Source organism: Syngnathus typhle, linkage group LG5, assembly GCF_033458585.1.
Source record: "Syngnathus typhle isolate RoL2023-S1 ecotype Sweden linkage group LG5, RoL_Styp_1.0, whole genome shotgun sequence".
NCBI classification, from domain to species: domain Eukaryota; kingdom Metazoa; phylum Chordata; class Actinopteri; order Syngnathiformes; family Syngnathidae; genus Syngnathus; species Syngnathus typhle.
In genome coordinates, this window is record NC_083742.1 from 9,236,531 (window position 1) to 9,254,502 (window position 17,972).

At 40.6% G+C, this 17,972-nt stretch overlaps 1 protein-coding gene across 1 annotated transcript; it reads right to left on the reverse strand.

Moving 5' to 3' along the window:
• Positions 1-17: 17 nt before the first annotated feature.
• Positions 18-7,201, reverse strand: piwil1 (piwi-like RNA-mediated gene silencing 1). The gene is made up of 20 exons (XM_061278562.1): positions 7,095-7,201; positions 6,782-6,884; positions 6,297-6,425; positions 5,942-6,156; positions 5,700-5,821; positions 5,246-5,326; positions 4,885-5,082; positions 4,654-4,762; positions 4,404-4,527; positions 4,160-4,277; positions 3,419-3,533; positions 3,166-3,353; positions 3,010-3,082; positions 2,669-2,869; positions 2,205-2,308; positions 2,061-2,131; positions 1,830-1,983; positions 1,633-1,758; positions 1,397-1,544; positions 18-516 (listed from the first exon to the last, which is right to left on the reverse strand). Exons 1-20 carry the CDS (start codon positions 7,176-7,178, stop codon positions 400-402), a joined length of 2,580 nt encoding a protein of 859 aa, XP_061134546.1. The 5' UTR covers positions 7,179-7,201; the 3' UTR covers positions 18-399.
• Between the last annotated feature and the right edge of the window lie 10,771 nt (positions 7,202-17,972).

The window sequence follows — 17,972 nt, forward strand, 5'->3', positions numbered from 1 at the left end:
AAACAGAATGCAATTGATTGATTGCTAGATCTTTATTGCAAACATATTTAAAACAAAGAGAACAAAACAGATCCATGAACATTGCAAAACCTCAAGGCAAATCCACATTTATGATACAAAAAATTAACCAACACCTGAATGAGCATTTTTCATCTTAAGAGGTCATCCACCTCTAGGTTTAAGAAGGTATGCTTGGGTGAGTTAAGAGTAAAGAATCAAAAAGTATAAAGTCCACTCCTGTCCTGCTCTACCAGACTGAACGTATTCTTTCAAAGTACAAATTCTCTATTTAGAACAGACCAAAGGCCTCGAGGTCAAATAACATGCAATCGATTGCAAACATATTTAAAACAAAGAGAACAACAAAACAGATAACAGCCAAACAGGGCTGCTTCCTCCCTAGAGATAAAAGAGGAGGTCCTCCAGGTCCACGTTGGGCTCCTTGTGGAGGCTTTGACCAACAAGGAAGGCCAATTTGTGGGCATACTGGCAAGGTGCAGGGACTGCGATGATCCCCTAAAGAAAAAAAGAAAAAAACACAACAGGAAATCCCCCAAAAAAGCAAATTGGTATATTGCATTAATGATGGAAATGATTAGGACTGGGTAGAGATAGGAATGTTGGACAACAATATTTAAAGAAAATATTTTTAAAGCTACAAACAGAGGGCAGTTAATTACAAACACCTATTCAAATGATGTGGGTTCCCGTTGAAGGTCCTTGTTCCAATTACTATTCTAAATCATTCATGACTTAGATTATTTTAGGGAGAAAGGTCAAAAGATTTTAATCAGGGGTGACCCGTAGTGGCCGACATTACAGGAGCGAAGGAACATTTGCCGTCGCCTATTTTATTTCATTGCACTGCAGTGCTTACTTTCTACACTAGGTGGCAAGGCAGGAGAAGACTAATTTTAAAGTTGCAACAATTTGAATCCATCAAAAGAAACGAAGACATTAGACAAACAAAAATACAGTTTTTATTGTCATTCTAATAGGTGAAATTGTAGAATTTTAGGTAAGTGGTAGTTACTGGCATTTGTTGGGATCAGCTGAACAGTAAAGTTGAAACGTTTGTAGCAATCAAAATAATGTAGAAATCAGAGGGAAAAAATGAAATCCTATTTCATTTTTTGCAGGTATTCAAAAGAGGAAATTTTTAGAATTTTTTTAAGTAGCAGTTTGGGGCATGTAAGATATAGTTCCTCAAGGTGAACTGAATGAGCATGAATAATTTGAAGTTCAAATGGAAACAAAGTACAGTCAATGTAAATGTGCAATTGGAAATGAATTTATAATTAGTCTTTTTTTAATTTACCTTTTACACATCCCAACCTTCATGGGAATTGGGGCTTGAATTTGTTATTTGAGGGGATGAAGTTTAAGGTGACTTTACCTGCCAATTGTAGTACATGTGGCACAGCTTGTAGGTGAGCCGCTGCATATGGTCAGGTTTCAGTCCACTTGTATCATACACAACGTTGTAGTGGGTAGGAGAGAGACTTCCAAAGGCGACAGCCTGGCTAATGAGGTAGAAATCGTACCTGGCAAATGGAGGTCAAAATCATTTTTGTCCTTCCAAAGGAAACATCATGACAATTATTATGGCTAAGCAAAAAGGCTTAAATGTACCACTCCGGACGTGTGACTTCGGAGTCGACGACTGTCCCTGGAGGTGGGTTTAAGACCTTTCCATTGCTGTGCTCAAAGAGCCGGCAGTTGATGCGCTTTTTCACCACCACCACGCTCAGCTTTGGCCTGGCCAAATGGACAGACAGGCAGTTCATCGGTGCCATTTTTATTCAAGGGTCACCCAGAGGGAGACTCACATGTAGTCTTGGCCGATGGACTTGATGGAGTCGACAATCTGGGCCACCTCGTAGTCTACTATAGTGTGCAGCTGGCCGTCCCCCACTCCATCACGGTACACGATGATGCGGGATGGAAAGCATTTATTGAATTTGTAGTAGTCTTTGAGCGCACCTACAAAAGCAGATTTTTGCTGATACTAATATTCTGTAATTTTTCATAGGGTAGTTATTTTTAGATTATGAACTTGCCAGCAAAGGCCATCTTCAGTCCATCCATAATTTCTTGACCTCTGCTTTGCAGTTTGACTTTCGAGTACCATCTTAACATAAGACAAATGTTATAGTACATACTGACAGATTAGCAGCAGCTATGCATTGGTTCCATTCACAAACCTGGTCATGTTCTGATTGAGGCTAGCCACCAGAGCACCGATGGACCTTTTCCCAGCAGCAGTATCGTGGTAGCAATCCACACCCACAACCATCAGTTGCTTCAGCTGTACACAACAAATGTCACTGTAACGGTGTTTGTTTTGGGTTTTCTCTTTGCGTGCATGCATTTCCATCAGAAACTGATTGCATGTTTGACATATTATATGGGCCAATATAGTGAAATTGATATTCTGCCTTTTCCATACATTTTATATCCTTTTTACATTTTATCTAGAGTTCTGAGTGCTCTTAATTTGCTGTTTGCACCAAGGAAGCAGCGCTCAATTGATGTACAGAGTACGACAATAAAAATGCGATTCTGATATTGCGCAGCCCTCTTTTGAAGCTGATATCACCCACCTTTAGACAGGGGAACCATGAACAAATCATTTGCGTAACTTGTAGTGGTCATGCCTGAGACTTACAGGTATTTCCACACTCCAAAGCTCTCCTCCAATCTTGCAGGCCATCTGCAACACAATCTTGGTCGCAATTGTCATGAGGGCTTGAGGTCGGCTGATGGTGCGGGCCACAACACATTGGCTGGGAGTGGGGCAATCCATACAGAGATATTTCTTAATGCAGTCGTATTTGTCCTTCCTGCTGCTGCTGAGGATCACCACCACCTACAAACAAGCGGAACATTTCCATTTGCTTTAGGCATCATTTTAATGCATTTCGAAATAGTTACCCCTCTGCACAGCAACAAAACAGTGACTTAATCAAACGCAGATCAATTATGAACAATAACGATTTTGCCACCGACCATCTGTATCTCAGCTCTGACATTATGCTGCAGGGTTCGCAGCAAAGACTCCGGATGATCTTCATATTCAATCCTAATGGAGGACAAAGCCCGACAGTTTAACGACAAAGGCTGGATTTAAACTACATGGGTGATTCCACACTTTATGTCCCTCACATGACAGCTTTTTGTAAGGCGATCTTAAGTGGAGCTGCAACTTTATACAGAGTCTCCAGGAGGCCTTGAGCTTCTCTGCTCTTCTGTCGCGTGTAAAGCAGCAGCCAGTTTTGCAGAGGTGGAGAGTGAATCACCGGTAACCCACGCATCTCTTTCGACCAGTCAGCTGTTCGGGGGTCGTAACCATACTAAGGGGACAAATCTGTTAATATCAATCTAATCTTAAAAGAAAACAATACAGACCCATTTTTACCGATCTTGATTGCTGGAAAAGCCTCTCTGGTGGGAGGACTCTGCCAGTCAGTTTCAGGAGCTGCTTGTCAAAGTTTAGTCCCCACTTGTGTAACTCTCCCGATGCTTCAGTGTTGCTATGAGATCATATAAAAAGAGCTGCAATGACCACTTATCATTGGGTTTGCTTATAACAGATGACATAGCCTGATAGTAATTTCAAAACACAACCATCATTACTTCAAGTATCAGTTATGGTTTAAAAGGCTCAAAATAACTTTTAGGCCAGTTTGACAAATTAATGAGGGAGCAGCCCTCTAGGATGGGGTGGAGCAATTGACGGAATATGATAATGGATTATGAAAATACATTTGTTTGCGACAGCCCTACTGCACAAATTCCAAGAACCACAATTGAATAAGAAATGAAGAATATGGCCAGTAGATTATCAGCAGTCAATCTACTGGCCATATTCTATTTTAATATAGTACGTAGCATATATTGATATACACCGTTGTTTGGTTTTGTTTCGTTGCTTGTGGTTCTTGTATTAGTACGGTTTGTATGCAACTGTTTAAAAATGAATCAAAATCATACTAAAAGTGACAAAAAGATGGCACCTCGGTGTTGATGACTGGTATCGGTCAAAAACCTGATTGAAATAATGCTGGTACAGTATCGGCTCGATACAGATATTGTGTACCAATACTTGCCCATCCCTAATACCAACAAGAACTCAAGTTGGACACAAAAGGAGATTTACTTGTTCAAGGTGGAAGAAAATCCGAGAAGGCGTCCTGCTCTCTGTTCTGGTCCCAGTTTGGTGTGCGCACTGAGATCCCTCATGATGGTGTAGTCTGCTCGCATCTTGTCAGTGAGGCCTTGACAAAGGAGATTCATTTGTTTCAACAAGTTTAAGAGTAAATTGTCTTTGCTCTCTGAACACAAGAATTGCAAAAGTCAATCATTACAAGCATCAAGTTTTGGATGCTATATACAGCGAGTACCTGTAAAGTAGCACAGTTCTGGGATAAGCAAAGCTGGTCCAGGAGGAGTTTGACCTGGAGCAACTCTCTTCACGTGGCTGACCAAGAGAACTTGATTGCAGTCAATGATTTCCAGACCGTATTGCTATGATCAATACAAAAACAGTGAAGGAATCTAATGAGATGTAATACATGGGGAAAAAAGAAAAAAACACTCCGTGGAACACATCCAGGAATCAGAGCATTCACATAAATAGTTTGGATAACTAACATTTCTGTAGTAGTCCTTGAAGGAGGTGTCCTTGTCCCCTTTCTTGAATGTGTTGCAGGGCGTTTGATCCCAAGCAATATCGTCAATCCTGTAGGTTTTGTTGTTGTATCTTGCAATGACAGACGGGTAGAAAAAGAATAGTTAAGAACAAAGACATTTAGTACGTCAATTGATGGTCAGTGCGTTTCATTCGGCTGATCATGGAGAAACTCATCTCAATCTCCTTCTTACTTTGTGAGAACAATAAGTCCAACAAGCTCCTTGGCACAGATATCACTGAAGTTATGTGATCCACACTTCTGCCTCAGGTTCTCCATAAAGTCGAGCACAGTCTCGCTACGCAGCACCTTGTGGCTCACGTCGGTGCACAGCATGACTGACGACTCGTACTGCAAGATGGCTGTGGCATAGCCTGGCCATATAGTCAGTCTGAAGGAGGGGGCAAAAAAAATAATTCAAGGCCATTGGTTAAAATAAATATGACCCAGAAATATTTTCATAAGAGAATCCAATGCTACCAAAAATGAATACTTCAGCTTTTTTTTTTTTTTTTTTTTTTTTAATAGTGTGTTAAAAGGAGAGCCACTTGTACCTGTGCTGCGAGATGTTGAGTGGATCTTTGGGGTTGTAATAATTGCGTCCAATCTGTTGCATGCCAAGGATTCTCAAAATCCTTCAAAAGAAACAAAGGATGCTCAAAGGTTATCGGATAAATATTCTGCCTGTCGACTGCTGGGATAGCCTCCAGCACGCCCACAACCCCCGTGGGGACAAGCGGTACAGAAAATGGGTGGACGTCATTAATCGAATACCCCAAAAATGGTTACAGATAAAGACCACCCATAATGCACCAATATTGGTCTGTTGCCGTCATTTTAAAGAATGTCATAAGCCAAGCCTCTGCTGCATTTCATAGCATGTAAACATGGCGGACCATCAACAACGCGGGCTTTATTTTACTACTTACTGAAGCCATGTACAATTTTTAGATAATATTTAAAGAGTCAAAACTGAGAGCATATGAAAGGGGAAATAAAAATGCTGACCTTCTAAAAATAATGTTGTACAACTGCAGGCACACTGGTGATGTTGGCGGCAGTTCCTTAGTCAGAGTGACCGTTATTTGCACGTCCTCTCCATTTCTTGTTCTGCTATGCAGCACAGTGACCTGGACACATGGCACGCAATTGTGTGCAGGAAAAGGGTCAATCATCATTTAAATGGTCAAGGACAAGATTGTCACATGCCACGTGCTACTGTATGTTGTCAATGTGGAGTCTGCCATCACCTTGTCATCAAGTCTTTGCGGCATAAACAGGACTGCTCCATCAAAGCAGTGAGCAGAGCCCAGGACTTGCTCATGCTGGAATAGGAGGGCCGTTCTAAGGCGACGGGCCTCCATTGGCGGATTGAAGTCCACATGGTATTGGTAGAGAACCCACTGAGGACGGGACACGATCCGAAAGAAATTGGCCGACAACTGAATAACCGAGCCACTTGATCCTGAAAAAGTCAATATGTAGATATTTCTTTGATAAGAAAAATGTACCCTGTCACTCCCGCTGATTGAAAGTAGTCAATCATAAGAGGTTTGCAGTCAAAATAGCAACAATGAATATTAATATACTTTTGAAATAACATACCAGACTTTGACGTTTTGACATGCTCCATCGTCAGCCTGGTGTTAATGCCGCCATCGTGGAAATCTCTTCGACGCCCACCTCTTTCCCCAATCTTCACCTGGCGAAATCCAGCTGAGATCTCCAGAGCAGCTACCATGCAAGACAGTGAGAACCAGTAGTTGAACAAAGTAAATAAAAGAATATAACTGTCATATTTCTCAAGGATTACTATTGTTGCTGATGACAAGTTCACACTACACCATTTTTTGTCGTTCAAGATGGTCGTTTTGGCTTAACGATAGACAAATTTAGATAATTAATATCCCCTCTGCCCTATATTGTTATTGTGACAAGACTGTAGATTAGGGCTGTTCGATTATGGGTAAAAATGTGTATGTATATGTATATATATGTATATATATGTACACACACACATACATATAGATACACATACATATATATATACGCACACACACACATATACATATAAGAAATAGAAACAATACCTTCTTCAGTAAAAGGTACCAGAGCTTTCTTCTGCCTCCCTCGACCAACCAAACCACCTACTTCTTTTGCTGCAACATCTGGTGCAGGTTCTCTGGACAGAGTCTTGCAGGAGCAATAAAGATTAAAAATGCATCATTTGCCATGACTGTTGCACAATCCCTCATGTGACATTTGGAATTTTTGACTGAATCTCTAAATGACTTCAGAGTGTCACACACCTTCATAGAATGTACCATTTTTTAATAGCATATATGGATCATGTATAAAGCTCCAATTACACTCACGTAGTTAAGAAATTTGAACTTGACTTACCCCAGGCGGCCCAGGATCCTGACCACGTGCTCTGCCTCTTGATCGCGAGCGTCCGCGAATGGGCATTTTCTCCTGACTGGCCATTTTCCTTCAATCGCAAAGTTTTCTAAAATAAAGATTTTAAAAATTAACATTCTACATAAGAGTCCACCGGGCACACTTCGCTAAGCGTTCGAACACGAGCATCAATGAAAATAGTTAACTCTCAATCGCGGTTTAGAGCCATTTGCTGTTTAGTAGGCCCCAGTTCGCACCTGCTCATTGTGACGATCCTGACAACGTGCTTACTGTGCTAACCTTAGCTAATTTAAATAAAGACCACGACAACCACAAGTAAAGCTAACTATAAAACCCAATATCCATCTAATGCGCATTTGATGGCACCATCGGGCCACAATACATTTCAATATTCATGTACGTTAAATGATGAATCAAAAAGGCGATTAGTCCAATGATTCTATTTCGATACCTCGCCATAACAAACAAATAACAGAAATAAAGCATTTACGTTCAAAGTTTCGATACATTATATACATGTTTCGCATACTTACGCACAAACAACGAAGTCTGTCGATGACGAAAAGATGTGGTGGTCTATTTCCAGTTTGCGATAATCTATGTGGCGCATTTGCGAAGTGAGCCTTGCAAAATCCTTCCGCGTGCAACATACATAGGTCGCCGCGTTAACCATACTTAAACAAAATTAGTTTGCAAATAAAATAATCCTTTATTTAGAATTTACTCAAATACGAAGTCCGGCAAAATGTTATTTCCGAATTGTTTGCGGAACTATTTGTTTTCAGCGCAGTAATCCATTTAACACATTGTTGTCAAACTCAAGGTCCGGGGGCCAGATACGGTCCACCACATGATTTTATGTGGCCCGCGAAGACAAATTGTGCATCAAATTAGTGTGTCATTACTAGAATTGCAAATTGTCTTCACTTTTTATAATATATATTTTTTTAATAATTGACCAGTTTTTACTCGTCTGATTTGAAAACGAGTTATTTGTCAGTTTGTTCTGTAGCTTTCACTGTATATAATACGAGGTTCTCATACATTTATTTAGGTTGACGGTCATAATGGCTCTCCGAAAGAAGCAAGGTACAACAAGGGCCATTGTAAAATTGAACAATTGTGCAGTGGTGCGTTTGCAGGTACAGCAGCAATGCAAAGCAATTTCATTAATTGGCAGTATATGCAAAGATGCACTCCTGGAAACACCTTTAAATCCTAAACATACACAGGCTATTACAAAGCTGAGATCGTCTGGTATGAATTCAATTCAATTCAAATCTTGGATGGATGGATGGATGGATGGATGGATGGATGGATGGATGGATGGATGGATGGATGGATGGATGGATGGATGGATGGATGTTTCAAGTTAAAACAATAACAAAACTATGACAATTGAAGTAAAATATGCAATAGTTCATTTAAAAGGTACAAACCAAATAAAACACAATACTACATGCATTCATCTAACCATCTGCCAGCCATCCATCAATTTAGAGAGTGACTGCAAACCTTGCGTTGATCTACCTGTTGAACTGATGTTCCTTTCATCCGTCATTTATAAACAAAGTCCCAAATACTTGAACTCTCCCACCTGGGGCAGGATCTCATCCCCGGGCACTCAAGCTCACCCGACTGAGTACTATGGTCTCAGATGTGGTCGTGCTGATTCTTATTTACACTCAGCTGCCACCTGTTCCAGTGAAAGTTAAAGATGAGGAACTCCAAAAATAAACAAAAGTAACAAACAACAAACAACACTTGGACTCAAATGCTAAAACCTTTAAAGTCATGTGCAGATTCAGGTTACATCACCACTAGGTAGGAATAAAACTCTGTAGCACACTGGGTTTACAATTCATACCGTTGTAATATGATGTCCGTCCTTAGACACAATTCAATCCACAGTCCACAAAGTTTTCGTCGTTACCGACTTAAGTCAAGTCAAGTTTATTTGTATAGCCCTAAATCACAAGCAGTCTCAAAGGGCTTCACATAGACAGAAATTGACAATTATTCTCAAAGCATCCTCAGGTCTTAAGCTCCCAAAAGGGCAAGGAAAAACTTAAACACCCCTACCGGGGGAAAATAAGCTGTTTGAAAATTTCAAATGTCTCCGGGCAATAGCAAATAACTGTTCAAGATATGAACCATGCAGGATCCATCAACATATTGTCATGACCATGACATGACAACTTTCAAAACCATGACCAATAATCTTTTAACGGGTTCTAAGGACCATGTCTTATTTTCGGAATAAAATATAAACAAGGGGAAATATCAAACCCATTAATCTTTCATTAAGCTTGCCAGATAAAAAAGAATCGCTTAAAGTAGCTTTCGTTACCATCAGTGCAAGTGTAGAAACCCCCTGCTAACATCAAAGGCTTCTCAAAGAAACACAGCAGAGAGTCAGTTCGCTAAATTTGGCTGAGAACCAGCCTGCGTTTGCCTTTTAATAACAACTAACTTATGATGACACTGAGGAGGAAACAACAAATCTGTCGATTTTTGTGACAGGGGGTGGGCAAAGATACATATTTAGTGTCACCTCAAATCAATGTGACAAAGGAAGGTTAAAGGTCACCCAGGACCCAATACTGATAAGACTTACCATGCATCAAAATGGAGTATGCTCTCCCAGTGTCTTTTCGCCCTTCATGATAAAATTTAGAAACCTGATAGGGTCGGACTGAAGCATAAACGATGCTGTTAATGACATCCTTTTAGTCCATTAGCTCTCTTGCAGCAATCACACTAAACAGCCTGGCAGCTATGCCAAGTAGGTTAATGACATGCAATGGATTAAGGTTTAGTATAGTCGCACACTGCTGCTACACTGTCAAGCTAATCTAATAAAGAAATGAAACGAACCTCCTGTGATTCGCTATATTTTTCTGACCCTCTCCCTTAACATTGTAATGATACAAGGGTATTCTAAAGTAACCGACTGAAGAAGTCTTCAATTGACTTCAGAAGCCCAGTTTCATATGAGTTAGTCATGGTTCACACTGAATTAAACATGGGAAGACGGGTTTCCTTTTATCTACTGCCAAAGTGCTAAATCTGACCACTGCAACAGATATTCGCCCACTTCAAAATTTCGCTCTTTGATAGTGAAGGCGTAAGAGTTTCAAATGTATCAGTTTGTCCTCAATTTAATGTCTCGTTGTCACAAACACTGCTGGATGTTTGCAGCTTGCTAGCACAATGCAAATCTACTGTAATTTTCGGACTGTAAGTCGCACCGGAGTATAAGTCGCACCAGGCATAAAATGCCCAAAAAAGTGAAAAAAAACATATATATGTATATAAGTCGCTCCTGAGTATAAGTCGCCCCCCCACCCAAACTATGAAAAAAAACGCGACTTATAGTCCGAAAATTACGGTAATTGGATTTTCTGTCCGCTTTTTCTTTTTGAACAAACACCATCGCTATTTGTGGGGTTAGTCTTTCATGTTATATTGCACTTTTTATTTGCTTTCTGAAATTCATTTACCTTCTGGTATACAATTAAAATTAATGATGTCTCTGTTGTTCTTGAATGTATATGAGGATAATGTCGTATTTGGTATGTCCACTGAAAAACAAGATCCGAGGAGACGGACGGTCCTTAGCTCCGAAGGCAGAGGACACACAATATGATTTTAAACATTTTGAACACTTTTTAAAATGCTAGTGTACACACATAAAGAGTGGGAAAAAATGAGTGATGAGTTGCACGAGATGGGTTCACTCTGTTCTTATAGTTTGTGTTCTCGTGATGACTGCACACAGGACACCACGTGTGGCTGACCTGCTAGAAGCAGCATAGTGCATCCACACAAGCAGAAAAAAACGAAAGAAAAAAGGAGTAGTAATTTCAGATAAATAACCGAGAGACAAGCGCCAGAGGTGAGCTTGTCAAAATTTCCAGAAGTAATCAAAAAGTGCACTAAGGGGGATACATGTCGTTCATTACTGCATTGGATTTGCTGAACATAAATTGTACTCAAGAAATGATTAAATTTCAAGCACCATTAACTACTACTACTATTACTACTACTACTACTACTACTACTATTATGCATGTTTATCGGCTAATCAATAATAGATTCATGACCGTTTTGAAGGGCATCTTGCTGGAATAGGTTAGGTAGGTTCCCCAAATTGGGTGATGCTTTAGTTTCCGCAATGTCAGGCAAGGCCAATTCGGATTTGCCGTGGACCGTCCTAATTTTGATGCAAATGAGGAACATGGCGCGGATTGGCTGGGAAAAGTCTACTCCCATCCCACAACGGCGCACAAAGGCCCAAACGCCCCCGTTACGCCCAATTCTTCCAGGGCAACGTCGAGCGAAATACCAAAAGATAGAAAACCCCACCCATATGCAGTTTGACTGCGCTCTGCGCTCGACTTGCAAAAATAAAACGAAAATTGGTCCCAAACTGTGTGTGTGTTAGTGTGCGTGGCGTGTGTGTGTTTGTGCGTGTGCAATGTACATGGTTTTGTACGTATGTATTTTGGTTGTGAGGGTCTCATCTCTGCTGGTGTGGGGTGATACTTTTGGAAAAGTAAGGATGAAAGCCTGAGGTTGTGTGGCTAATGAGATACTGAGGCAGTGGGAATGATGGTTTTAATTACTGCCCAGTACTGATCTAAAGGGCGCGATTGGTGAAGAGCATGCTGAGTGTCCTAAGTTGGGAGTTCACACCGATGCCAGTCCTGCTGTGCCTGGTTGCCTTTGATGCTCAACTCCCCTCTGTTTTATTCCCACATTGTGCTTTTTATATTCTTTGCTAGTGATGCTTCTCCTGCACCTTTGTTCAAAGCCAATGCTTTGGAAAAAGGAGCGACATAACCATTGAGATTTCAATTTGATGCAAAAGGCAGCTTAATCTTCTGAGTAAATTAAAGCCTCACATTTCTTACTATGTGATGGCTCAGTTTTCCCTCTTTTCTTTTCCATTGGTCTGAAGTTATTTTTTTTCTCACGTCAGCACAAGCTAGAAATGGCTTTTTGGCTATACACATGCAGATGCTCCAAGCCGTTTTGGAATCGATCAACTCTGGGCGCCATTCTGTTCCCAACCAGACTTGGTGTCATAAATTTGCTGTATGAAAGCAGTACCACAGTGATTTTGCAGACTTGTATCAAAACAAATATTAAGTTAGTGCAAAAGGTAGGAAGGGCATTTTTGGTGATGAGAACTTTGTGGGGTATCTATTCTGTCTTCTCACATCTAATCGGGTAAAATCCTACTGGAATGAATCAAATGTTGGCCGTGAGTCCCGCGTCTCCTTGGTTTCTCACAGCAGGAGGCTGTTGCTATGTGTGGGCTCTGTGTTCTCTTGAAGCCCAGCTGTGGACCAAGCCTTGTTGACTTTCCAGAGATCACATGGCATTCTCATTGGGGCTGCCTCTGTGGTGCTCTGCCTCTCCAGGACACTGCTGTGGTCAGCAAAGACCTTCTTCCCATGCTGCCATGACACCTCCCGACTACAAGAAAAAAGGTCAGTGACGGTGAATGTTTGAACTCACCAAGCACAACATTTAAAAGATTGCCTCCTGCAGTCATTTTGTCTGACACAAATTTCACAGAATCTGAGTCTGTGGTAATACAAGTATCTAATTGAGTAAAAAGTGTCAATACTTTTGTCACATCTTAATATATTTGCATTAAAACATTGTTTAGGTTTGATGTGTACATTATATAGCCCATCCTGGTGTTCTAACCAACATTTTTCCAGTGCTGTTCATTTAAGACAAAAATCTTACACAGCATGGTGCACTAATATATTATTTCGCCACGAACGATCATTGTGCTGCTCATAATTAGACAGTCTAATGTTCATCAGGGAAATTTACATTATAATAATTGCACTGTTATCAGTTTAACTGTTGGAGAGTGTTTTGTTCTCTAACTTCTTCTATTTGATCCTTTAACACAAGGATGCTGTGCTAGTAACTCTAAGAAGTCAAGGCCCTGACATTGAACAGTACTGGCCCCGGTTCAAGTCCGGCCAACATCGCTTCAAGGCAGAGACACGCACCAAAGAGATGAAAAAAAAAAAGCTAACACCAACTACAAAAAGACTGCTGTTTTCTCGTATCGTATTTAATACGAAATCTGCTCTTCGACAAAGGGCTCAGGTCTTTGTACCGGAACGCAGAAACCACTGGATGATGACGGCCTGACGCAGATGTCGCCATGCGTTGCCCTGTGAGTGTACATACAAACACAAAAATGACTTAACTATTTGATATAAGATCCCAGATTGCTGAAAAAAATGTGAAAAAAATATCCCAAAGTTAACACTAGTTTATTATTTATTATTCTCAGTGTAACCTTCTCTACAATTAGCAGCCCATAGGTAAAAGGGTGAAGGAATGTGGAAGTGACACAATTCATTAACTACTCAGAATTGTCTGCCTGACACCGCTATGGAAAGGTTAAAGCCCCTGTCAGCCAAACGAGGAAACTGAAACATTAGGGACAGGTGGAGTGAGGATTTAGGAGGGAGCTGAATGTTTGTCTGCATCATGACCCAGTTGGCCCCTGGGGCCACAAGCTTCTCTCTGCCCTAGCCTGTAATTACAGAGCCAATTGCAGCAGCCATCCTACTCATGTTTGGTGAGGCACCGACATGCCCTACCACCTGGGAGCAGCCACTCGCCAGCTTGACTGCTAAATGCGGCTGCAATTTTCCCTTCAGTCTCTTCTCCTTGAAATTGGCCCTAGGAACATTTTTCTGTGACAACTAGACACTAAACAAGCATACCGCCAATCACTTAGTTTCCTTTAGAAACTTCACAGTTGGCTTCCACTTGCTATTTGAACATGCATAATGTTTTGTTGTTGAATTTCATCAACTTGCCTAAAATGTTTGCAGTCAGGATTCAAAAGAAGAATATCCTAGGGTCTTGTTAGTCTTTCAGGATAAATGGTGAACCAATCCACCCACTCAAATCCCACAACAGAGAGCGGTAAAATAATTGCCATGTGTTTTGGGCAGGGCAGCTTTTGCATGTTGGGAGGCCGCTCCTCTTAGTTTGCGCTGTACAAAATATATGCGTGGGGATGAATGAAACGCAGCAACTATTGTCATTGTCCCAAACAGTCTTACTTGGGAGTGTCTCGGTGAAGCAGCATTTTTGGAAAGTCAAAACGAGGAGGACGCGAGGAAGAATGTGCGACTACATGAGTGTGACAAAATACTATTGGACTCATTTGCTTGCTATGGCAACCATGCAAGGCAGGGGGGGGGGGCAGGGGACCAACTGGCTTTTTCGGCAAGGGCACAATGCAACAAGGCACAGCTGTCTTAACCTAACTGACACCACTGTTGTCTGTAGGTCAAATCCTTGAATATAAATGAACTGACTCAGTGCCCCTTTGCAGTGGTCCTCAAAAGTGTCTCAGTCACATATAAGAAGCTTTCGCTGTCCTCTCTGACCTCCCCTGACCTCCCTCCAGCCTTTTGCTGCTTTCAAATCCAACAGCCTTGATTGTGCAAAGTTAAACAACGCTTCATCCGCACTAGTACGTTCCTCTTTCCAGTTTGAAGTCGACTTTGGTGCATTACTTGTGTGGCAGAAGGCTTACTCCCAAATAAGAATCCTTTTGGGCCAGAGGCAATATCTGTCCTTGCCAGGGATTACATATGAAGGCTGTTGGGTAACTCCCCCCCCAAAAAAGACTATGAATGACACCAGTTTTCACAATTATGATTCACAATTCTAAAACAAACTCATTATATGAACACATTCTGTTCGTTACAGACTATTCAGTGCTTCATTCATCCCAGTTCAGTGTAAATATTCTACTCTAGACTGGCCATATTATTAAGGTAGAGTAACACAAACTGAAGAAAAAGATTAGACGCTCAAGTCTTTCAAAGGATATTAAGTAAAACATAGCTTTTCATTGTCCTTTGCAGATGGACGCCAACATCGGTTTGTATCTCTTTCAAGAGAGTTTGCGCACACAGGACTGGTTTATTTCTTTCATGTGTGCTCACGAGGGGCATCGCACTTCCTTAGTGTGGCGTCAACTTTCAGCATTTCACTCTCACAAGTTGTTTTGTGCTCTGTGTGTCTTTGATGTGGTGTGCATAAATTGTTTGAAAACGACGACTTTTTTTCGATATCTTGAATTGTACATGAAAAGCTCTAAATTTAAAACAGAAATGTTCTTACGTAGAAAACATTGAGGGATCGAGTCACTGGATTACACACATGGTATTTATATATCTAAAAAAAAGAACATCTTGCGAGTGAAAGTGCTCATGTAAATTCTCAAGACAACAGATGGTCATCAAATGAGCTGCCATTCACACGAACAAAACAAATCTAAATACGTAACATAATAGATCAGTGACTCCAGCTTTTGGTATCATGCTGCCACGGCCCTTTAGTTAAGTCCTGATCTTGATCAAATGCTCATGTGCTTCCTAATAGAACATTTGTTGTCTTTGCTTTCTCTCCTTTCTGCCAGCAGGAGTTCTTGCTTCCTTGATGAGGCAGTCACAAAAGCGTGGGATTGTTTTGTTTGCTTTGTTCATTCAAAATGCTGTTCGTAATCGGAGACAATTACCAAAGGGCTATATTTAGCTCCATCCATGCCATCTTTTGTTCAGAATGCGAATTCTTTAGTACACACCCTCAAACATAGAGACAATCATTATTTCATCTAGAAGTACATTATCTAGTAAATATGAAACCTTTTAAGTCAGTCGCTGGATATCAGAGCTGCATGATATTGGAAAAACCTGCCATATGATTGTTGAATCTAGCAATACCCATATTATTGCGATATTTCCCTAAAGAAATGACATTTTTATTATCTAATGACATTATTCAATATATAAACTGTGCTTGTTGTCATGAATTTGCGTATGATTCAATGAAATCAGAAGACAAAATACCATCATGCTTCCTAAAACAAAATGTGCTGCAAAGCGTCAGTCGCAGGATATGTATTCCCCTTATTGAAATAATTTTGAACATCCGTGGAATGGAGCTGAAACATGCAGGCTGGAGAAGGTACTCATCAAACCTGTAGAGCCTTTTGTTGTTAATGAGTAGTTTAAGATACCTGTTGACAGTTGCACAAGTCTCAAAACATTACAGAAACCATTTGATTACAGTAATTGCCTCAAAATGTCAATCTTCTTTTTTATCAGTAAATATTTATGTATGTTTTTTTCCATGACTCAAAGTTTTTCTTTCTTCAACGGAAGGATATGGACAATTTTGTCCGCATAAGTGGGCTTTCTACCATCAGCCTGATTACTCTTATCAGCAGCAGACACTCTGACCCGCCATTGGTGTCAAGGCGACAATATTCCGGTGTCGGTGCAGCGCACTTGTTTTAACACTCAAATGATCACATGCAGCGATATTAGATACACTTACGAGCCCGACACTAAAGCCAACCTGCGCCTCAGTACTTATCTTAAATTGCTTCCAGTCTTTTGACCGTGTTAAGCAAGCCTAAAGCAAACTCAGACATGTGTATGTTAAAACATTGTCGTTCTCAAACTGCCAGTTCACATTTACTCAAAAAAAAGGGAATGAATGAAAATGCAGCTCTTAAGGCAATCTGAAAACCATCCGACAAACAGCATAGGTGTTACAAGATGACCTTGGTCTGAGTAAGTGGATACTGACCGATACGGTAGCTGATTAGAGACAGTATTGTGGTTTAGTTTGATGTTGAACTTTGCTGCAAAGGTGTGGTCCAGCAAGCACTGTGGTATCTCGGTACCATCTAGGTTTTATTGTGTTTTCAAGCGCCCTAACAGAGAATTCCCGGTTGATGTTGCAGTAAAATCAATTGAATGATGAATTCAAACTTGCTTGTTGTCGATGCTTCAATTTTATTTGTTTGTTGGCCATTGGTCATCATATTTGCTTTCCTTCTTCTTTCTTTCTTTTTTCTTTTTTTCTTTCTTGCTTAATGCCTAATTCTTATTTCTGTAAAGACCTATCTATATTAAACGTAGTGTAGAAATTGTTCATTGTCTCCACTGTGTTAGGTGTGGAAAAGCCAATTATTGCAAACAAACAGGTTCATTTGTCACTGTCCATTGGCTGGCGTGAACCTCAAACGTCTGCATTCCATTTATTCTGCCAACATGTTGTCACCAAGTTTATGTGACAGTTGACTGTGTTATTTCCTTTCATGTGATCTCCCTCTGCGACGTGACTCTTTGTTTAGTTTGCTGTTGGTGTGTTTGAACCGCAGGCACTTTCTTTCAGCAGAGCTCACAATCACTGGTGGATTTGCCATTGTTGTCTCCTCCTGTGCATCCTTCCCTTGCTCATACGAACTAACTAACTAACTAACTAACTAACTAACTAACTAACTAACTAACTAACTAACTAACTAACTAACTAACTAACTAACTAACTAACTAACTAACTAACTAACCAACTAACTAACTAACTAACTAACTAACTAACTAACTAACTAACCAACTAACTAACTAACTAACTAACTAACTAACTAACTAACTAACTGACTCTCCCCCTGTCACCGTCAATTTCATCGCTGCCTGCCAGTCACAAGCACAGCATGGAGGAACATGAAGACAGATTTGCTCTCACTTTTGAATGCAATTATACACAGGATTATGCGTGTGATTTTATGTCCCGCCATAAATCTGCATCTAATAATGAATTTCGACAGTGTACTGAGAAGAGTATTTTTGTCTGAATAGTTTTTTTCCACAATTCCTCACGAGAAGATTCCCCAAGAAGATTAATGTGTCATTTGTGGAACATGAATCAAATAGCAAAAATCCGCAAGCTTTTATCCCCTTCGGGGACGGCCATTTTGCCATTTGCTGACGACTGAAAATGAGTGTTGCC